We start from the raw sequence: 22276 nt of genomic DNA on the forward strand, positions 1-22276 counted from the left end.
CCGAGAGAGATTTCCTCCTGGCTGAGCCATGGTGTTGAAGCTGGGAAAGTACTGTGTGGGTTCCATGCTGCTTTGCTTTGCCTCTGCCATTACCTGAGGCAAGTAATTACTGGTAATCAGGTGGGGACACCATCCTGAGCGGTGTTACTCTGAAGAATTGGTCAGTGCCCCGTGGGACATCAGGACCAACCTGCATCCTGCTGCTGTGGGAAGAGTGGTGGGGATTTCACCAGAGAGGTGGTAGATCAGTGAGATCAAGTGGAAATTTCGACCCTGTGGGTGTTTCTGCCTGCATTCCCTAAATTGTGAGAGGGTGGCTGGGTCCAGCTGTGCTGCACAGATTTTCTGGAAGATGCATGAAGAATGGCTTGCAAGAGCCAACCCTTAGCTCCACTCAGGCTGGGAGAAAATGCCTGGATGCCATATACCAGGGTTTGCTTATTGCCAGTCAGCGCTGCTGGAGCTGTCAGGCCAGCACTGCCACTCAGCCCTTTCTATACCAGCGTTTGCATTGCTGATGAGATTAGCATAGCTGGGCCAGCAGTGGACAAAGGGCGTAATTCTCAAGATCCTCTCTGCTGTGGCTGCCAGCAAAATAAAGCAGTTATGGCATCAAGTAGGGAGTCTGAGCTTTGTTTTCAATTCGTCTTTTAACAGCAGCAAAAGCTAAAAATATAAGCTGTTTTTGAGGAACTAGAATATTCTCAGGCTTTTCATCTAGGTCTGCCAGCCTCTTTCCTAGGCTGACAGTCTGGGATCTTAAGGTATTTGCAATGATCTGTTCTGGCCTTGTAATAAATATGGAGAGAGAGAACAGAAAAACTGGTGGCATTAATCTGCCACCCTGAAAGTGGTCCTCTTGCTGCTGTGCCTTTTCCCTGTAACCAAAGGCTGTTTTGTGGCTTAGATTTGTTGAGGAAACAGACTTACAGCTCTTCTCTTTCTTCTGTGCAGCAATTTCCCTGGCAGCTCAGTAGGAATGATTTATTACAGATTTCAGCTGTTTAATTCTGTTTCCCCACAATATGACAGTGTTGGAGTAACTGAGCAAAAGGCAGTGATGTTTCCGGAGGAAGGCTGCTATCAGAGGCCACCCTTGTAGCAGAGGCTGGAAGCAAGGAGGAACAGTTTACCAGGAAATTCCTGTGTTGGTGTACTGGGCACTTTTGGGAAGGAACAGGCATGTGACCCTAAAAGCTTCCTCGCTACAGGACTCCAAACATTGCTGATGAAGCTGTTTGAGCAGCAGTGAGAATGCTGCCCTCCAGAGCCTGGGAAAGGTCTGACCAAAGTGGTGGTCTGGAGAGAAAAGGCAAATTCTGTCCTTAAGTGAACCTTCAAGTGCTATTTTTGGAGTGTAGGTTTTCGTTTTTTTTTTTTTTTTTTTTTTTTTTTTTTTTTTTTTTTTGTGGGTTGGGGTTTTTTAATTACTTTTTGATGGTGGTTTGGGTTTTTTTTGGTACTGAAGAGGAATCATTTTTGCAAATCCCTGTAAGGCAAGAGAGAATTTGAGAATTTCCTTTGGAGTGAGCTGGCCTGAAACTCGATACGTCTCTCATGTGTGTTAACAGAGAAATTAAAAGATAGTACCATAAAGGGATAGAGGATAATGAATTTCATCTAGTATTATGTTGTCCTGGGAGATAGAGCTAGGCAAGGGTATTGCAATAATGTTATGCTTTGCATGACAATAACAGCAAATACCACCTTAACCCACTTCCCCAGGGAGGGGTGAAAGGGTCAGTTTTCAGAGAGTCCCCAGGAAGGTGGAGCAAGGCAATCAAGAAGACAGAAGCCTGAGAAAAGATGCCAGGAGACTTACAGATGAGCAGTGTGTAATAGCTGTGCATTTTTTGCAGTTTGAGTTCAGTTTTCCCATTCTTTGTCCCAGCTGAACTGGGCAATGTTGGGCTCTTGACCTCACTGCAATCTTGAGAAACATAGTCAAGAAACCATAACTTTAATAACATTCGTGATATATCTGACCCAGAGCCTGAATTAACAAATCTTTAAGTTATCTGTCTCCCAGGCAGATAGATGAGTGGTGGTTTGTTACTCCACCAGTCAGGGATTTCAAAGGGTCTGCTGTGGGTGTACACTGCTGTAGACCTGGTCATGGGAAGCTTTAGTGGTTAGCAGGCCCTCAAAAGGGTTTCTGTAGGTGTGTGACAAAAACAGAGAGCCTGAGGTCAGTACCTGGAAGCCTACCAACTCCTAGAGCTGGACCAGAGTATCAAGTCTTTACTCAAACACATGGATCTTTTAAGGTAGAGAATGCCATTACTTGTTCTCAATGAAGTATCTAGTGCCCTACCAGCCTTTTGAGACCTACAGCACTCTTCTGATTTATAACACTATATCTGGGTCTCTTTTTTTTCTTTTTTTTTTCTTTTTATTTTCTGGGCTATGCTAAGTTACTGCATATGTTGGTCCCCTCTGGTGTCAGAGAGCACATGGGTCAGGTTGTGTAGCCCAGAGAGCTGGGTGCAGTGTGTATGGCCAGCAGCCGACTGGGGCCAACTCCCGCTTTAGGAGAGGTGGGAACAGAGGAGATTGACAATTGGGAAAACTGCTTGATGTAGAATATGTGGGTACTTTTTAATCCCTCCCCATCACTGGGGTTCTCAGAGGTCTCGGTACCACTCTTGCTCCACTCCCCACGCTGTGCCAGGGGCTGGGGGCTGCCCACCCATCTCCTTCCTCAGGGCAGGGTCAGCATGCTGTGACTCAGTTTCCCTGAAGCCTGGGGAGAAGGAAGGGGGTGGAGCAGGACCAGAAGGGGGCAGAGGGGAAGTTACAGCAGCTGATAGGAAATGGCATTTTAGGGTGCTGCAAGGTGGCCCTACCCCATCCTGTCTGCTGGGGGTGATATTTTGGGTTACAGTGGTACAAGCTGGTTCTGTCTGCCATGGAACTGGTGTTTCAGGATGTGCTTGGGCAGCTCTGTTCCAGCTGCAGAGCTGGCGATTTTGGCAGCCCTTGCTCCATCCTGCCGTTTCCTGTGCCAGGGATCATGCTAGGAAGTGAGACGTGGCTGTACCTTCCATGTCCTCTGCATTCCTATGTCCAGGGTGTATCATTATGCACAGTCCCGTAGTACTGCTTCCCTAGCTTGTGACTTTGGGCTGCTGGTCTGGATGTGGGTCTGAGCTTGTCTCAGACGAGGCAAGAATCTGTGTGCAGGCTGTGTAGTAACAGCCTGGCATCCCTTGCAGGCTCTGATTTGCTCCTGGTCATGGAGCAATGGCTCTACCTGGGGACAGAAGAGTCCTTGGAAGACTGACAATGGAGGTGCCCAATCCCAGCTGTTTCCTTCCTCATCCCTATTTCTCTGTGTAACTCCAAATCTGCATGCATGGAGCGTGTTTTGTAGTAAATCTGCTGAACTGAGGGCAGGCAGAGCAAAACCAGGTGACTATAAAGAAGTGCAAGCCCAAAACCTGCCTGTGTTGTTGCAGCAGTGTGAGGCACAGTAGTTTGTAATGATGATGAGCATGGCCAGAGGCATCCCTCCCACCCTGTTGTGTGTATTTGGTGCTTCCTTCAAGCCACCAGCAGATTTTCAGTACAGCTCTTTTGTAAGTGGAGGGTAGGTCCAGCTTTCCCTGGATGCTGCAATCCACCTTGCTTCTGTGAAACTCTCTTCATTTGAGGCAGTGCTCTAAGGGTTAAGCCATGATTGTGGGATAGGGTTTGTATCAGGAACAAAGAGGGCTTTTAAGGTCTGTGCTGGCCTAGGAATAGAGGGAATTGATTGAGCCTTTCCCAGTGTGTTGAATTACAAAGGTCATGGAGACCCTTTTGCTGGGAGGCAGCAGCCTTTGAGCTCCCTGCTGGAAGTGGGGCAGAGAGAAAAGAAACTGTGAAAGTGAGTGAGAACAACTTAGTGGAGAGCTTTAAGACCAGGTGAAAACTGGAACTGTATCCTGGGGTAAATAGTGTCTGAACACAAGGCTGGATACCTTCTCCCTGAGATTTTTGGGTGGTTTGGTTTTGCTCCACCTCCTTCCCTCCCCCTTATTGCATTTACAGCTGACCCACGCATGACACCTGAATAAGCAGCACCTTTGGTGTATCCAGAACTTGGGCAGGCCTCTCCAGCCTGCTCAGAGCTGGTGAAGGCAGCAGAGGATAAAAGGCAGTGCCTGTAAGGGAGGATCTTTCCAAAATGAGGAAGAGGAGCGACTCTGGTGCCTACAGGGACGTTTTGCCTCAACAGAAGAGGAAGCTTCTTACCACCTGAACTAGACTTGGATTTTTCATGTGGAGCTGAGCAGGAAAGCCCAATTCTAGCTGGTTTCCAAGCCCCTCTTCTTAATGTTGTCTGCTCAGGGTGTCCCATGGGGCACAGCAGCAGACGGTCCAGCAGAAGGAGCTAGGGAAAAGAAGGATGGCAGAAACGTCTGCTTCCCTTCCTGCAGCAAGATGAAGAGAGGACACAGGTAGTTTCCATCTTGAGCTTTGGATGGGATGAGCCATCCAGCTAGTCCATCTAAGACATATGGAAAAATGTGGTTTAGTGGTCTAGTCCTTAAAACTTTCAGGTTTTAAGTACCAGCTTATCAGGCATTTGGCCATTCAGCTCCATCCGCTGGCACAGGTGTGCTCCCCCATCTGATTTTATTTAAAGTAATTCAATTTCTGATCTTTATGTTGGATCAGCTGACCTCAGATGTGATCTTTTGGAGCAAGGACTGTTTAGGCTCTGTCTGGGAGATGAAAGCTGATTCCAGTTAGTATCCAATGAGGGTCTCTGCAGCCACCACCTAAGTTAGCAGCCCAGAGGATTCTCTACTTTTTCAAGCACTAGAAGGGCAAGACTGTGGGAGCACAGAGCTGCATGAGAAGGGGGACTTGTTTTGGTGCTGTCAGAAACCCAAACATCTGCTCAGCTTGGTAGCCAGCCTATTATTGGGGTCATTCTCTGTGTTATCTGTCTCATTAACCAGGAACTGTTTCAGCAGAAGCATCAAGTTCATGGATGAGTTGCTGCTTTGGATTGACTTTGAGAAGGCTTGAATTCCTTCACCTATTGTTGCTCCAAATCCTCTCTTCTCACCCTGTCCTTTGGCATCACCTGTGCTACAGAAGCTTGCCAAAAACAAGCATAAGGTGGATAACTGAGCTCCTCTCTGCTGGTAGTTCCAGGTTGCTGACCTGGAATGCGCTGTTTGAAGACAGCAGAGTCTTCTCACTGTATTTTAGGTGAACACTCTGCCACTCTCTTCAGCCACCTGGACTGCAGAAGGGGAGCATGAGGCACTTGCAAGAGTTCCCCTTGGTCTGGGAAAGATGTCAGAATTAAGAAGAGCTTGGCTGTCTCTGCTCTGCTCCTTTTCCCATCCCAGCTGGAGAGGAGTGTTGCAGATGGGATGTTATCCCTCTGTTAGTCACAAATAAGGGTGTGGCAGGAAAGTCTGGCTCAAAAGTCAGTCAGTCTGGCTCAAATTGGATCAGTCCCCAGCTGCTTAACTGGATGTAGGGCAGTCCCTCAGCTTCCTGTGTGCTTGGGGACCATGTTAGGGAGCTGACCATGCCCAAGAGCTCACACAGGTTTGTTACTGCTCTCTCAGGGGCTCCCAGAGTTTGTAGACAAGCCCACCTTTTCAGTGGTGGTAGGCTGATTTAAGCATGTGCATTTAAATTGCCAGGTCCATCCTGCTTGTGGCTGCTGAGTTCAGTTCAGGAGCTTGCCCAGTTGCTGTGGCCTCAGTGACACTGTGGCCATGGTGTTGGCTCTGCTGACACGTGCTGAGCACTAGGGATCTTCCTCCTGCTTCCCTAGAAGGGACCTGAAGTACTGCAACATCCTGATGAGAGAAGGGCTGCTGTGCAGAGGAAGCTGCTGGAGCCCATAAAGATGCCACGGGGCAAAAACTTGTGTTTTGTTGTCCTGAGAAAAGAGGCTCTGTGTATACATAGTGAGGATCAAAAATTTAGAAGTCCAGGGAGAAGCAGCAGTTCTGGTATACAATCCTGAGCTTTGGCAGAAAATCATTCTTTGTGCCTATTAATATGTGACATTCCAGCCCAAAGTGTTGTCCCTGGCTCCCTGGCCAAAATATAATTTACTTTGGCCTTAATTCCTGGGTGTCAGGGCTTTCTCTCTAAGCTGGGGCTTCATGACCCTGTTGAAGACATAATGCTTGATTGACTTGTTCTTTTGCAGTATACCTTGCCCCAAGTATCCTGTGTGTGGCTGCAGGCAAAATGCTACAGATGGCCAAGGGATCCTGGGAGGAAGGGTCCAGAGTCCCTTGTCTGTGCATGACTGTGACCCGTGTGATGTGGAGAGGAAAGAATGAGAGAAGAGCCTGTGTGATGCCAGTAATTTTCTGTTGTAGCCGATAGGAGATGGATCCTCTAGCTCCGACAGGCAGGGGTGCAGGTCTGTGACCGGGTGTGCTGCATGGAGCAGCATCTCATGCTCACAGCACAGCTCTCCTGTGCTCAGACACAGATGGAGGTGCTGAGCCCCTGGGTGTGCCACAGCTCTTGCTGGGCTCGGCACAGCTGCACAGTGCCATCTTCCTCTTGTCATCTCTGTCTGCTCTGGTCCCTCTGAGGAGACTGAGGTGACCTGGACAGCCCTTGGAAGGTGGAGGACAGCCCTTAGCAGGTGGAGGCATGTGTGTGGCTCAGGAGCAGGCCAGCATGTGGAAAAGAGAGGAGGGAAAGGATGTGGGGCAAAGCCTGCTTGAGCCTCAGCCCCAAGCATCAGGGAATTGCCAGTCAGAGCAGCAGCCTGCAGAGGATCTGTGTGTACCCAGACCATGTGTGTGACTTGCACTGCCCACACTCAGGAACTGGCCAAGCCTGCGTGGAACTGGGCCCTGCGTGCGCAGCAGCATTAGCACAGCTGACTGTGGCCGTGCTTAGAAGAAATAATTTTATGTCTCCCAGGAATCTGGCTACCTTGGAGAGTAAAACCAGGAAGAGGCACAGCCTGGAGGAGCATGTTTGGGTGTACCCAAAGGCAGCTTAGCTGGCAGACATCTTGCCTGTGGATCTGAGCTGTAGCAGTGCTGGGTAACCCTCCCACAGCCAGCAGGGTTGGGCTGATAAAGGGAATGGGTTTGCCTGGAAGGCAGCCTCAGAGCCTGGAGGAAGGCCTCCCTAGCATTGCTCCTTATCTTGGCAGCACTCCCAGCCTGCCTCTGCCCCTTCTCCCCACAATGGACTTGAGCCAGTGGTGGCACCCCTGCCCTTCTTGGGTGCTGTGGGGGCAAGGGTTCTGGCATGGCCAGGCCAGGCTCCCTGACCAGTTTGCTGCCTTGCAGAGTCTGTGTGTGTGTCCAGAATTGCCTATTTTGCGTACACACACACTCACACTCACTCCCTTCGTGCATGGGGCTGTGGCAGAGATGGGTTAGTCAGGAGGGGTGAATCACAGGGGAATGAGTCAGTGGGAAGGAGAAGGCAGGTGCTTGTGCAGGACAGGGCTTTAAGGGAGCCCAAGGGTCTGGCAGCTCATGCTGAGTGCATGGGAGATGGGCTGAGCTTGCCAGAGGAGAACTGGGAAAGCCACAGGGCTTAGCAGGCAAAGGCAATGCCTGTGCCTTGGGAGCAGGCCAGGATCTTAGCTACATGCTGAACTCCAGCTGGGGGTATATTGCTGTCCTGGAAAGGCTTGGGGCATCTTTGGTGCTGAGTCTTTCCCAAAGAGGAGCACTGCAAGGGAGTGCAGGCACCAGGGATGCCTGCCTCCAGTGAATCTTCATCCCCATGCAGGCAGTGGGGTGTCCAGCCAGCCCTAGGCAAGCCGAGCACATCTCTGTACTGGCCAGATCCTGCCCAATGGTCTGAGAGAGCAGATGAAGTATGGCAAAATGAATGATACTTGTTGGGGCTGAGAATGATAAACAAATAGCTCTGGATTGAGTGAAGACAGCATGGAGGAAGAGCTGGGATGCAGATAATGCACTGGAGATTTGTGGACATGGGTGGTTGTTGGCTCCAAAACCCACTGTGTGGCCTGAGCTCTGCTGCAGACCCTTGAGGGTATTGCCAGGTCTGCAGATGGCTGCTTCTCTCATCGAGGGACCTGCTCTGGACTGCTGGGTTTCCATCTAGCACAGCTGGTCTCTGCTGAGTTGGCCTCCTAATTGTCCTGCTCATCACTCCTGCCGACAGGTCCCTCACGGGCATGGTGGAGGGAGCCTTGGTATCAGAGCTACAGCAGCACAACCAAAGCTCTCTGTGTCTGGGACCAAACTTCTTGGAGCTCGTACTTGGGAATTCTGTCATGGAATAATGTAGGTGTGTTGCAGCAGGCACTGGTATTGCTACCAACCAGAGCAAGGATCAGGTACTTGAACACAAGCAGCTTCTGCTGATCTCAGGCAGAGATGAGTCTCTTTTTTCACCATCCCCAAGGTAGGCAAGTGCAGGTACCTCCCACCCTCCCTGGTGGCACCCTTGGCTGAGCAGGATGGAGCCCAGCAGGCTCCAGCACTCTGCAGAAATGAGCTGGAGCCCTGGCTTCTTGTGTGCTGCAGCAGGCAGAGGCTGAGAGTGGTGGGCTTGTGCAGCCTGGGGGAGGGCAGGCAGTGAAGGAGGCTCTTACTGCTGCTGCAAGCTATGGGTTTGCAGCTTGGCTCTCTTGGGAAGTGCCCAGGGGCAGGAAGAGAAGCAGTTTCACACCAGGGAAATTCTAATTAGATATTAGGAAAAATATTTCCCTGCAAGGCAGTTGACTGGAGTAGGGCCCAGAGAAGAGAGACAGTTTCCACACTTGGTGACTTTCAGCCCCTGGCATGGGCAAACCCCAAGCAGTTTGCTCGAACTTGGCCCTGCTGTTAACACAATTGGACCCAAACTCTCTGAGGTCTCTTCCCACTGTTGTTTCTCAGTTCTGCAGTTCTCAGGTTGCTTGGCAATGTCATATCTCATGGACTATTGGATTGACCAGCTTGGAGGTACATGGAGGGCTCAGGGTCTTGTTCTGTCTGTCTTCTTCTCACTTGGACTCATCTGTGTGGTATTAGCAGTGGTGGGAGATGGAGGCACTGCCTCATCCTCAGCTCATTCACTTGTCCCTGCTTCTCTTAGCTGGAGCACCCATCTCTCTCCAAGTCTGCATTATTTCCTTCCCACATGAGCACAAGAAGCCAGTGGGCAGTGAAGCACAGGATGCAAAGCATCCTCCTTGCTCTGCTGGAAGCACAGAGCTGTGATGTGCAGGGGGGTGCTGGTGTTTTTGGAAGACTCATGAGGATTCTGGCCTCCAGCCCTCCAGATGGAAAGTTTATCTTCCCCATGGTGCCTGTCCCAGAGATAGTGGTGATTGGAAAGGAAGTCACTTGGTAGCTTTTTTAAAGGTTGCAGCTGCTTGACCATCCTCAGCAGATGGATGCTGAGATGAGCCCAAAGGATCGTCTGGAAAGAATTATTTGCTCCCAGTATTTTCTGTTTCTTTGCCAGCCTTTTATTCTCATGGCTGCTCTTTTCCTGATCCTGTCCTTTTGCAAGGCTGGCTGCTGGCAGTCTTATGAGCCCTGTCTTCAGGAACAACTTTGCTCTGTGATTTATTGTGTCTCTGAGCTTTGACCTGGTGTCTGATGCTGCAGAAGCCCATGTCTGGTGTGTAAGTGTTCAGAGGGTGTTTACAGTGTTTGACCCATCCTGTCTGCAAGAGTAATGAACCAGAACAAAGGGGTCTGCCTTAGCCTTGGTGCCTGGGTTAAGCTGACCTGCCTCAGTAGCTACATCTGCTTTCTCATCTGGCAGAGGCTGGGTGGGAGTTTGAGCTCCCTTCATGTGAGTTTTCAAGGTCTAGAACATTTTCAAAAACCGTGTTAGTCCCCAGATCCCTTCTGAAGTTGCTCCTTTCAGCCTTTCCCTTGGGCTTGTTGACACTGAGCTGCCATCGCCCTGTGCACTCTGCTCTCCCTTCCTTGGCAGTCCACACATAACTCAATACTGCTCTGGGCATGCTGGCTTTACTTGGATATCCGTGTTACAGTACCCTCCTGCACATCAGGAACAGCAGGGTCTAGTGGTTTGGGCCAAGAGATCCCTGAGGTCTATTCCCAGCTTTAGGAGCAAATGCTGTGTGGCAGGAGATGAGCTGGTTTCTGGTAGGCCATGGAGAACTCTTAGGTCTCTCAAGGCTTTGTCTCCCTAGGAGGGTCAGGTCTAGAGGGACGTCTGTGTCCTCAGGGCATGGATCAACCACCAGGGTGAAGATGTTTTTGACTTAGCCGCCTCTGCTGTCTGTGGGGCCCCAGGGGTGGATCACTCTTGTGGACCAGGAGGTTTGCAGTTTCATGGGGTGTAATAGGAGCTGGATCGTGTCTCCTGCTGCCCTTCAAATGGATACATCTACAGTCCCTCTTATAACCCCATGTTTTCCTTCTTAGGGCCTTCTGCTCATGCTGTCTTCATTATGGGCAACATTGTGAATGTTTATATGACAGTTGTGTCACCCTTTTCCATAGTCCATTAGGGTGTTTCACCTTCAGTCCTACAGGAAAGAGAGGTTTTCCTTTCCTATGACAAAGTGCAGGACATTCAATTCATGGTGAAAATACTCCTTCCCTGCAGTAACCCTGATTGTGTCAATCTTCTTAAAATCAAAGATGGACAAAGCCTCACCCTTATGGCCCAAATACCTGTGGAGCACATGTCATCACTCTGGCCTGGGCTAGACTTGAGCCTTTCTAAATTACAGCTGGAAATGAGTCGGGTGTGTGTGCACAGCCGTGTATGTGTGTGTGTGTGGTATCTCCTCCCCCTGTGCCACGTACATGTCTAGTACAGAGAGTGGAAAAGATGCTGAATGTCCCCACAGCTGCTGCAGCCTTATCTGCAGGCTGCAGCTTGGTAACTAAGCAGGAGGCCCAAGTGCCTGTGCTCAAGCACCTCCCTTGGAGGGCTCTTACAGTAAAGGGAAGTGTATTGCAAGAGGGCTTGTGCTGGGGAGGGGCAGTTCCCACGCGGCAAATGCTGCCGTGCACAATCCTTGCTGCCCTCCCCACTGCAAGCCATCTGCCTACTCCCTCTTCAAACCTGTATCTTTGACACCTGGAACTGATCGGAGCAATTCAGCATCCCTGGGACTTTCTCCACTGCCCTGAGGTGCCTGGTGACTGTTTGGGGAGGTACAGAAAGGTGATGGTGCTGTGGGTCTGTCGGGTGTCAGGGACTCATCAGGGGAGAGTGTGCAAGGAGCCTTGGGCTGGTGGGGCTGTGGGTGTGTGACAGTCGGAATGCGAGGGGCCTGGGGTAAGCTAAGGTGTGAACTGCAGCAGTCAGGAGGCAGCGAAGCACAGGTGAGAGCTGGGGGCTTAGCTTGGGGCTTCGTGGAAACAGGATAGGGTCTGATGGTGAGGTGGGAATAAGCAGGAGCACACTTGTGGGGATACAGAGCCCAGCTACCGTGGGGGAGGGGCAGTGTTGTGCATCTGGGTTTAGGCAGTGTGAATGGCTGTAGGGCATCAGGTACAGAAGGAGGTGGCTTGGTAAGGAAGCTTTGTATGCCTGTAGATATATGCAGTGGTGACAGAGGGAGAAGAGAGGAGATGGCAGAGCTGGGAGCAACAGGGCTACCATCACCTGCTGATTTCTGTGCTGTCTTCTCCCAGCCTACAAAACATCACCTTACCACCCAAGCTCTGTGTCAGAGGCTTCTGTTTCTGTACCCAGCTAATAGTGCTGGAAAAGGGGCTGGGCTGTTCAGGCTGCACCCCTAGGTCACGCTTCCCATGGTGCACAGCCCAGGACAGGGAGCTGGCAGGAGGGGAGTTACTGTAAGTGATTGCCTTACCACTGGAGTTGAGTTAAACAGGTTAGTATACAGTTTGCAGGGCTTCTGATGCAGACACCAACTGCAGGGTGTTATTCCTCCTCTTGGGAGATCAGATAAAAGGGACTCCTGGTGCTAAAATTTGTAGATCACTTAGAATGGTGAGGGCCTCATCCAGACGGAGTCTGCGGAATGTGTCCCTTGGACAAACATCCTTATTGAACTTGAGCTGTGTCAGTGCATTGGTGCCTTGGTCATGGCCAGAGACCTCAGGTATCATGCAGTGCAGACCAGAATTGGTCCCTGTCCTTGGCCAGATCCACTTGCCTCCTCAAAGCCATTCTATGACTGGCTGCACAGGCATGTGACTGGGTAATCACACGGTGGAAAATTTTCCATTGGTTTCAGCTAGCACCAAGCTCTGGACTGGAACAGCCAGTCTGCAGGGTCATCAGTGGCTGAGGTCCCCTGGGCCTGTTCCTCAGGCTACCACCCCTGAAGAGGGACAGGAGGTCTGGAAGGGAGCTGGCTGACATGTCCCAGTGCCTGGGTGGCCAGGGGCTTGCTTTCACATTCCTTCTTGCCACAAGGTGACTGCTGAGGCCACTATGCTGCCCCAAGTCCAATGCTATGGGTCTCCCCAGAGCTTTCAGGTGCAGTGCTGGCTGCACCCTTCCCTGTGCAGCAGCTACCCCGAGGTGAAAAGGCACGGCTTTTTATGATGTGGAGCCAGCACAGAGAAATTTGCTGCTTGTGGACAGCTGTTGTCCTGGGCCTGGCTTGTGTCCTCCAGCACTTCTCACCCGGGTGCCGCCTCGGGGAGGGGAATAGAGGCTTGCCCACCCTCGACTCCCTGTGTCAGGGAAGTAGGTGCCACCTCGGGCTAACGGGGGTGAATAGCTGCGGTGGAGCCTAGCAGCATCCTGCTGCCTCTGCAGGGATCCTCTTGGGCAGCGGAGAGTTTTCCCCACCCCCAGCTCTGCCGCTGCCTCTTTGTTTTCTGGCAGAAGCCTCTGTGCCTTTTCATTGCCGTTGAGGCGCCGAGCAGGAGCCTACATGTGCCGCGTGTGCGTCTCGCCGGGAATGTGATGCGGGCTGGGAATCCTGCCGGGCCGGGCAAATCCCCTGCAGGGCAGCGGAGGCCAAACAGCAGCTTCAGAGGTCTCCATCCCATGGACCGTTCCTCCGGTCGAGCAAGGCTGCGAGGCAGCTGGTCTCCCTCACAAAACCCTCTTTTGCATTGACAGCGCTTCTGCACCTTGCCACAAGTCGAGTAAGTTGTATGGGAAGGGGCCGGTCCTCAGCTGGGCACTCGGGCTCTCCGCTGTGGCTCTCCCTCGCTCCCGCTGGGAAGGCACCTGAGATTAAAGCAGCGCCAAAGGCTATGGAGCTGGATACAGCGGTGGCTGAGGATTGCCTTGTGCTGCGCCTGCCTCTCCATGTATTTGATCTCTCGACTTCCAGCGGGGACTGAATTCCTGTGCTGGATTCTGGGCTCGGCTCTTGTGAAAGGATCCAATTATTTTAGAGCTTTGAGCATCTCCATTTGCTGCCCATATTTGCGGCGCGCTGGCTGGAATTCCAAGTGATTAACGTGGCTGTGACATCCCTCCTAGGGGTGTTATCTTTGCTCGCTGTCCCCCACCGCCCCCCTCTTCCTCCTCCGGCAGCGAGCGAGCGAGACAGGCAGGCAGAGACAAAGGTCTGTCCTCAACCTGGGCTGTCCTCCCCGTAAGCGGCTGCTGCATGGGATTTCCCTGCCCTGCCTGCTGCAGGTTTCCTGGGCTCCCGGTCGAACACTGGAGCTGGGCGGCCGTGGGCTGTATCGCAGAGGTTTGAACCTGCTGGGCTGGGTGGGCAGGGGGTGCTGCCGGCCTTGGAGAGCTGCCCGATTGTCCTGCCGGATTTTAAGCTGCTTTTCATTCTTTGACTGCGCTTTCCTGGGAAGAGGGGCAGCCGTGCGTGGAGGGGAGGTTGGCGGGGAGGGAGTTGGATGTGGGGGAAAGCTTTACACAGGTGGCTGTCGCATAGTGGGATCTGCCTGCAGACCCTGTAAACCCCCCTTCCCAGCCGCAGGCTATTGTCAGCATCGCCGTGTGCAAGCCAGGCACCTGGGAAAGGTGTGCCGAGGTGATCCGTGCCAGGACGAGGGGCACCAGAGGGAAGGGGTAAGTCCCTGGGCTGGGAGCTCTGCTCCGGCTCCCCCGGGCTCCCAGGAGAGCTTTCATTGTGTTATCCCGACTTGGCCGAGCGGAAGGGCTCAGTCCCTGCGGCACCTGAGTGTGGGGCTGGGGCTAGGCAGGCACTGCATGTTGCTGGGCAGAGCTCAGCCCTTGAGGAGGTTGCTGCAGCTTGGAGCCCCAGCAAGATGCACTGCAGAAAGGGCTGCTCTGTTCCTGGGGGCTTCTGCACCCTGTCAGTGCCACCTCCCGAGGGATGGGAGGGAGCAGCAGCACCTCAGGGACACGGTGCTGTGGGCACAAGGAGGTGTTGGGTCTCTGTCTCTGTAAAAGATCTGTCTGGTGGTTTCTAGGAGCTTGCACTTGTGACATGGGCAATACCTCTTGCCCCATCCTTCTTCTCTGTGCTCGGGCTTCCTCTCCATTCCTAGCAGGGGCTAACACTGAACAAGGCTCTGCAGCTGCATAAATCTGGCATGGCAGGAGGCCTCCTGAGGACCCTCAAGAGCAGCACTTGCCCTTGCAGTGGGGCAAGGAAGCTCCCTCCCTCTGAATCCATTCCCCCTCCCTCTCCTTCTTTTTCTCTTGTTTTCACCAAGTGTCAGCTCCTTCCTCCCCAGCCTGAATTTCAGGATAGTGCCAGAGCCATGGCCAGTGGTCATTTTTCCCTTCAGGCACAGTTTGCTCCTCTAGCATCTTGTTAGCTTCTCCCTGGGATTGCCACCTCTGCTACAGTGCTGGAGGTAGTCCCCAGCTCACACGTCTGTCTCTCTCCTGATGGTGAGATGCCTGGTCTGTCAGACTGTGCAGGAACCCTTCTCTGGTGGCAGCATTGCTGTTAGTGCTGCCATCCTTCAGGGTTGTGACGGAAACTTTCTGCCTGCTGGCATGTCACAAGCACTGCTCTTAGCCTGTGCCAGGGAGCTCCTGGGTTTGTGCTCTCACTGCTTAGATTTCCTTCCTTCTCCTTGGGTTCAGATAGGACCAATAGAGTTATGATTTATCCTCCAGGCTGTCTGTTTCCAGCAGTTTCTGTTGCCTCTTCTCTTGCCTTGTACTCTGCTTGTTCTGAGGATGATTATTTGCCCTCTTCTAATGGTGGCCCTTCTCCTTCCTGGCTGTGTGGTTCCTGTTTCACCCCGAGTGAGGCCACCAGTGTCTCTTTTCCCATGAGAGGAAACAGGAGAAAGGCAGCAAAAGTGACTTAGGCATTGGTTTGGGGTTTTTTGTGGTCTAAATTCTGCAAAGACCCCTCTTGACCCTGCCAGCCACCATGCTGGTGTTCTGTCCCAGGCAGCAGTGCCCAGGTCAAAGCTTCTTGTCCACACTCATCCTGCTTCCTCTCTGGCTGGCACAGTACAGCTCGAACAGCATCAGATCCTTTTGCAGGCTGCAGCCCGGCATGTGGTACCGCTGCTGCACTGCCGAGCCAGGAACCCATCCTCACTCGCCATCCTGCTCTGTTGCCTCCAGACTGAGACCATGGTCTGTTAATCCTGGTTTCCCCCTGGATGTGCTAATAGGAATGGAACCAGCAGGTAAGCCAAGTCCCTGACCCAAGCCCACCAGTCCTGGCTGTGTTATTCCACATCAGGCTCTGGTGGCTTGGTGTCCCCAAGGAACACAGGGTTTCTGCCCCAGCGCCTGGGACACGCTCCCTCTCTGCAGGTCATTTGGCACTGGGTTTTTCTTGGGTGTTGAAGCGTCTTGCCCTTCCCCAGGCAAAGAAATAGAGGAAAGCTGTGCCTGGCATAGCTCCAGATCCAGGTGCTGGAGATATTGGCAAAAGCATGAGGCCCTGCCTGTTCTCTGAGCAATGAGGGGGCTTGGCAGGAGCAGGGCAGAGAGTGGAAGAGCTCTGAGCGGGCTTCCCTTAAGAAGCAAAGCTCTTTGAGTCCTATCTTAGAGCACCAGTATGGACTGAAACACTGTCAAAAAAAAAAAAAAAAAAAATCAGCATCATGTGGGCTTAGGAGGGGCCAAACCCTTGGTATGGGCACATGGAGCCCCATGTGCCATGTCCTCAGAGATGGTACCTGTGCCGTTCAGCTGAGCTGGTGAAACCCTGGGCCTGGCTCTGTCCCATCCATGTGGCCAGAGTCAGGGCTCCGGCAATGCCTGGCTCAAGGACAGGAGAAGGCAGAGGTGACCAGGTGCTTTCTCCGTGTGCCTGCTTGGAGTGCAGGAGGCCATGGTCCCAGGTTCTGTTCTCTGGGGAGGTGGTGGGCTCCCCTGGTGCTGTCAGAGGCTGAGCTCTACTGTGAGCTGGATGGGCTCTCAGCAGGGAGGGACTGCCCTGGGAGATCTTCCCTGGGATACAGCCCCTTGCACCTCGAGGAGGGTGAGAAGCAGAGCTGTGCCCCAGCTGATGCCCATCCAGGCTGTTGTGCATTCCTCACAGAGGATGTTCAAGGAGATCTTAGGGTGTACTTGGAGACACTTTGGGTGATACTTTCCTGTTCCTGGCGTGGGGCTGACACTCTCTAGCATGATGCTTCAAACAACAGTACCTGGGCTCGGCAAAAGGTGGTGCAGCTCCTTGTTTTAGTGGCTGGTGCTGGCAGCACCTGATGACTGGTGTTGAGAGCTCAGCTGGGAGGGATTTGTGGTGCTAGCAGGTCAGTCTGTCCTTATACATCCATTCTACTGAAAGGCAGCGGTTGCCAGGGAGAAAATGGCTGTGACTTCAGTGGGACATGGGGAAGAGAATGAAAGGACACAGGTGAAACTGTGTGTTTGTTCTGGCATGGACACACTCTTTCTTCCGCTGCACCAAGCTGATTCTTGCTGTTGGTTGCTGATTTTGCTTCCCATTGGTTGATAGTGCCACACAAGTCATGGCACAATGCTCCCTCAGGGAGGGAGGAGGGACACAGCAACCTTCCAGGCAGGCAGAGCCCAGCATGTTACCACTTCAGCATCCGCCCACAACTGAGGGCATTCACTTGCTTTCCTACCTACTTTGGTGCAGACCTCATGGGGTGCCAGGAGGAGCTGGTCTTTGCAAAAAGCTTTTGTTGAGGTTTTAGACCCGTGGTTTGTTATGCTGCAAGTGCTCCTTAGATGCAGCTGTATCTCAACAGGTCCTGTTCTGGCTGGTTGCTGGCAGTGCCCTTCCCCAGCAGTGGTGGTGGCTTTTGAGCTGTCCAGCTCTCAGAGACTGGTCATGACAGTGTGTAATTACAAATCTTATTGGAAATGTAGTGAAAGAACAGCCTGTTTTCTGAGGCAGGTGAGGTCAGGGAGTGAGCACAGCTGATGCTGGCTTCCCACGTTCAAGTTGCAGGGATGCAGATTTTGCCAGACCAGGAGGCCAGAAGGGGATTGCACTTGAGTGTTGCTGCCTCTGAGCATCCATTTGGGGTTTTTGTTCATCTGCCTGGCCCCTGGTCCTGCTGTTTCCAGCCTTCAGAGCAGTACTCACTGCCCAGACAGGGACTTCCCACTGGATGGGTGCTGCACTGAGTCCCCATTTGAGGGATGCATAGGAGGGAGGTGGGGAGGGCATAGTCCCTATGCATAGGGATGATTTCCTCCTTTACCTGGAGGTGCCTGGGCTGGTGAAGTCCATGAGCTGTCTGCCACAGAGGTGCTGAGGGTGGAGGTGCTCAAGGGCTCCTGCACACTCTGAAGGTGTTGCACCATGAGCTGCTGCTTCAGCTGACTCTTCTCCACACCCTCTTCCAGGCATCAAAGCTGCAGTGCCCGTGGATTATGACCACAGGGGAGCTGTGTTGCATCTGCAAATCTCTGTTGTGCATCAAGGGCACATCTGAACAGGTGAGTGCTGTGCACATGAAAGGATTGCTGTCTTTGTGCTGGGGAAAACTGGTGGGGCGATTATGGCTTAGGGCTGTCAGGCTCCTCATTTCTGCCTTCCCTGACAGGCATCTCATATTGGAAGAAAACGATTCCAAGCTCTTCTGCTTATCTGTAGGGCCAGAAAGTATCCTGTGCTGTGGGTGGAAGGGGGAGGAGGTGAACATGAGACCAGGAGCTAGCTGGAGGCCCAGAGGTTGCTGCAGTGTCTTGGAAAGCAAGGCATGAAATGGTCGCCAGAAAGAAAGAGGAATCTGTTCCTATGCACAGGGTTTCATACAGGAAGGCATGCAAAAGGGATGTAAAATCAAGCCAGGTATGAGAGTTCACAGCTTAGCTTAAAATATTTGTGGTTTAAATAGAAATCAATGTGTTAGCACTGCCTGGAGGTGACTGAGATGTATGTGGCCTTTGATTTGGGAGGCTGGGAAAGGCTGAGCCCAGATGCTGCCTTCCCTGCCTGCGTGACCCTGCAGACAGGAAGCACCCTCCTGCCCTTCTCCCAGGAAGCATCTGAATCACCCCAGCCCTGCATCTCCCCCTTTCCTTCCCCTCAGAGCCACTGTGGACCCTGAAGAGCTGGAGAGGACGTTGCAGAGGTTCGGAGGCACACCGTGATGGTGGGAGCCATTCCACGGCAGCCACGCCGCTTCTGGGGGCAGCCTGACTGGCAGGCGTCTGCAGCCAGCTGTGCCAAGAACCGCCTGCTGCGGGGCAGGGAGGCTGATCCAGAGACAAGCAGGGGTGAGAACTGTGGGGGCAGCCGGGATGGGCTGCGCTGCTGGGGCTACACAGAGGGGTTGAGGTTGGTCGAAACACGTGCAGGTTATCTGGACCAGCCCCACCTAGAGCCATTGCCCAGGACTTTGTCCTGATTGCTTGTGGATATCTCCAAGGATGAAGATTCCGCAACGTCTCTAGGTAACTGGTTATGCTTGGTCATGGTTAAACAAAACCGTGTTTTCTGATATTCAGAGGGAACCTCTTATCTAGATATCTAGATGAGATATCTAGATAAGAGCCTTCTGTTCTCCAGCCTGAGCAGTCCCAGGTCTCATAGGGACAGATGCTCTATTCCCTTAATTTTTTAGTGTCCCTGTTTTGCACTCTCTCAGATGTGGCCTCACCAGCACTGAGTGAAGAGGGAGGATCAGTTTGCTCAACCTGCTGTTAATCCTGTGCCTGGTGCACTATTGTTTTTCTTTGCTGCAAGGGCACATTGCTGGCTCATGGTCAACATGGCACCCACCAGGACCCCCAAGGCCTTTTTTATTGTGCTGCTTTCCAGCCAGTCAGTCCCCAGCATATCCTGGTGCATGGTTATACCTTTTATCACTCCTTTTACACAGAGTCCCTCGTCTCAAGCACCTTGGCCTGCCATTTTCACATCCATATCCCAGCAGGGTCAAAATAGCATATGCAGGCTCATTCTCCACATAGCCTTGATCCACTTGGAGAACAAATTTCCCTATAGCTCACTTGGCCCTAAGCCCTTACTCCACAAGATCAGGCACAGCTGCAAAGACAGGCAAAAGACAGAGCTGCCAGGCACGGGCAGTTTGTCCTCAGTCTGCTGGTGACTTTTCCTGCATCTCCTCAGCTCTTGCAGCCATTTCAGTATTTTTCGTGCCTGAAACCAACCAACATATAGACAGGATTCTCACAGCTCTCAAACTGGACTGAAAATCAGAAGTGAGTCACCATGCTGCACAGAGAATGGCAGGCCCTTGGAGCTGGCAGGAGTGGGTGGATGGTGACCCTGCTATCTCCCAGCTGCTGATTGAGCTCCAAGCTGGTCCAAGTTGGCAGAGGTAACAGGGATGTTGTACAGGTTCCTGTCCCTTCTGTGGGGCTGGCACCAGCCCTGCCTCATTCATTGCACGTGGCCAGGGCAGGACGTCTTGGCCAGCACTGGGAGATGTTGCTGCTGTTGCCCAAAGGGGTGATTACAGGCCTGAGCCCCTGGGACTGGTCTGACCTGCCTGACTCCTGTGCTCCACAACAGCACAAGCGTGTCCCTGGCAGAGGGCAGGCCTCTTCCTCCCCACCTGTCCAGACTTGTCCACAGTTGTCTCCTGCCTGTCTGGAGACTTCTCTTGTCGCCCAAGCCAGGAAGTGTGTGCTGAACCTGCAGCTGAGTGATGCCTAAGGGTTTCCCAGAAAGGCACATCAGCTAAGTTCCTCTTCCTGTCCCTGGAGAGGGAGATTCAAGTGGGCTGTGTGAGGAGCCATGTCCCAGTGGGTCCCTTGCAGCTGGAAGCCTGGATGAGGATGGAGATCCAGGGCTGATCCTCATCCCTCTGCTCTCTTTTTTTCCAGATGCTGTGCTGCAGAGCACCTCATAGTAGAGGGCTCACACAGAAATCCTGAGTGAGAGGAGGCCCACCTTCCACCCTCTGCCCTTGGCACCCTGACCTGTGGCACTTTACAGTCCCCTTCCTGCTGCTGCATGGGCTCCGCTCGGAGTCCCAGCAAGTGAGGCTCCATGCGGCACATCCACACAGAGACGCCTCTGCCCCCGGAGCGCAGCACGGAGCCCAGCCTGTCCCGGCCCAGGGGGGAGACACCCTTGGAGCCTTCCTCGCAGTGCTGCACGCACCGCAGCATCCTCATGGGCTACAATGAGACAGAGATCAAGCGCCAGAAGGTTTACCAGGTGTCCATCTTCTCCCATCTCTCCAGCTCCTCTGAGAGCACGGAGCAGCGGGCAGGCACCCGGCCAGCGGTCAAGAGGGGATACCCCGAGCAGCGAACTCTGGAGGGGGGACGAGATCCCAAACGAACTCACTGGGGTGACAGGGGGGTGGATGGAGGCCCTGGGCAGCCTTCCCTGGATGATGATGATACTTTTGAAGATGGTCTGCTGGTGGAGGAGCTCTCCCTTTGCGGCTCTGCCCAACACTTCTCCCACAGTGGGCTGCGGGTGGTGGAGCACCGCTGTGAGGGCAGCCCTAGCCACAGCCCCAAGGCCAGCAGAGAGGACAAGTCACAGGATGTCTCCTTCTCCTCTTCCTCCTCCTCCTCCTCCTCCTCCTCCTCCTCCTGGCCCCAGCACATTGCTTGCAGTACTTTGCACATGAGAGACAGTTGCCCTGTCTCATCAGGGGATCAGCCCATAGACTATGGAGAGAATGGGGAGCTGTCAAGTGGCCACAATGTGCTTCACCTTGATTTGCACAGTATTGCACAAACAACCCAGTTGGACCCTGATGGGAAGAGAGAGAAGCCAGGGAGCAGCCCAGCTCACACCAGCAGGGCTTGTGGAGAAGCAGAAGGGCCAGCAGTGGCCAATGGGTGCAGGGAGTCCCCAGTTCCACAGACAGCGCTCAGCCCCGAGCCCAGCAACCTGAGCTCCCAGGAGATGACACCCTGTGGGAGCAGCCAGCTCAGCAGCACCTGCCCAGCCAAAAGGAAGTTGCTGCCCGCTGGCGAGGTTATGGCCGACTCCTGCTCTGAGGATGAGAGCCTGTCCCCACCAGCAAGGAAGAAGAGGGTCCTGCCATGCCATCCTGTGCCCACAGCCTGCCGCAGCACTGATGCCAAGGGAGCTCCGTTCTGGAATCACCTGCTTCCTGCAGCCAAGGTAAGCATTGCTCCTAGGGGAAAGCAGGGAATGGCCTGGGGATGCCCAGAACTCAGGACTGTGCTTGTGGGCAGTGTGGTCCACTGTGGCACCATGCCCTGTGCTATCCGTGAGCTGCAGTACGGGTGTGAGCAAGGCCGCAGCTGACAGTCAGCCCTGACACACATGATCTGCTTTAACCAGCTCTTGACATCTTGCAGTCACTAGATCCTCTGCATGCAACTGGCTTTTTCTCCTGGAGAGCCTTGATTGGGCAGGAGACAACCTCCCCATGGCAGTGAGAGCTGCACATGTCATGAAGCCACTTTTGGTGTCTGATGGCTTCATGTTATGCCATGATATACCAGCAAGATTGGAAAGAGGGCTGCCCTCTGCCTGCCTGGTGACGAGGAAGGCAGATGTGTGGGATGGCTTGAGCTCCTGGCCATGATGCCCATTACAGCAAGTGACCAGTGGCAGGCAGTGTGACTGGACATGCTTTGACCAAGGAGCCCAGTGCTGTGTGCAGAGATGCCACTGGCTTTTCTGCCCTTTTGGGGTCCCTGTGGCATGTCCTCAAGGTGCCACAAGCTCTCAGCAATGGGGCAGACGTGTGAGGTTTGCAACCCTCCCTAGCAGCTCAGAAGCTGCCTCAAATTCTCCCTTTGTTACCCTGCCCTTCTTATCAGCCCCCTGCACTCACCCTGTCCTGCCAGCTGAGGCTGCAGGAGGCTCAGGCCAAACCTGGCACCTTCTTCTTCTCTAGGGCATCCCTTGGTGTGGGGACACACAAGAACTGATGTCAGAGCTACCCTGGCTTCTTGCTGCCTGGAGCTGGGTCACACCATCCATGGCACACAGCTCCGTTGCTGTGTGCCTTTTTCATGACTGTCCCCCAGCCCAGCTGCCCCCAGCACTGTCCTTGCAGAGTGAAGCCCTCCAGCAGCTTCCCTGGGTTTTCCCGCCTGG

General features: G+C 53.2%; 2 protein-coding genes across 4 annotated transcripts in view; one reads left to right on the forward strand and one right to left on the reverse strand.

The window, feature by feature from the left end:
* The window catches only part of LOC131096260 (basic proline-rich protein-like), a 30236-nt gene extending 11548 nt beyond the window's left edge, over positions 1 to 18688 (reverse strand). The window contains exon 1 of the mRNA XM_058044578.1: positions 18591 to 18688. Within this exon, the coding sequence (XP_057900561.1) occupies positions 18591 to 18688 (98 nt within the window). The remainder of the gene's footprint in view (positions 1 to 18590) is intronic.
* ATOSB (atos homolog B) overlaps positions 1 to 22276 on the forward strand; it is a 38670-nt gene that overhangs the window by 11391 nt on the left and 5003 nt on the right. For 2 of the 3 annotated variants that reach the window (XM_058043673.1, XM_058043674.1), the window contains exons 2-4: positions 17614 to 17706; positions 18303 to 18489; positions 20065 to 21328. In XM_058043673.1, the coding sequence (XP_057899656.1) occupies positions 20231 to 21328 (1098 nt within the window). In that variant the 5' untranslated portion in view covers positions 17614 to 17706; positions 18303 to 18489; positions 20065 to 20230. Of the gene's footprint in view, positions 1 to 12800; positions 13020 to 17613; positions 17707 to 18302; positions 18490 to 20064; positions 21329 to 22276 lie in introns of those variants that run through there. The other variant, XM_058043675.1, reaches the window with a different exon arrangement.

The sequence above is a fragment of the Melospiza georgiana genome, chromosome Z (assembly GCF_028018845.1).
Source record: "Melospiza georgiana isolate bMelGeo1 chromosome Z, bMelGeo1.pri, whole genome shotgun sequence".
Classification (NCBI taxonomy): domain Eukaryota; kingdom Metazoa; phylum Chordata; class Aves; order Passeriformes; family Passerellidae; genus Melospiza; species Melospiza georgiana.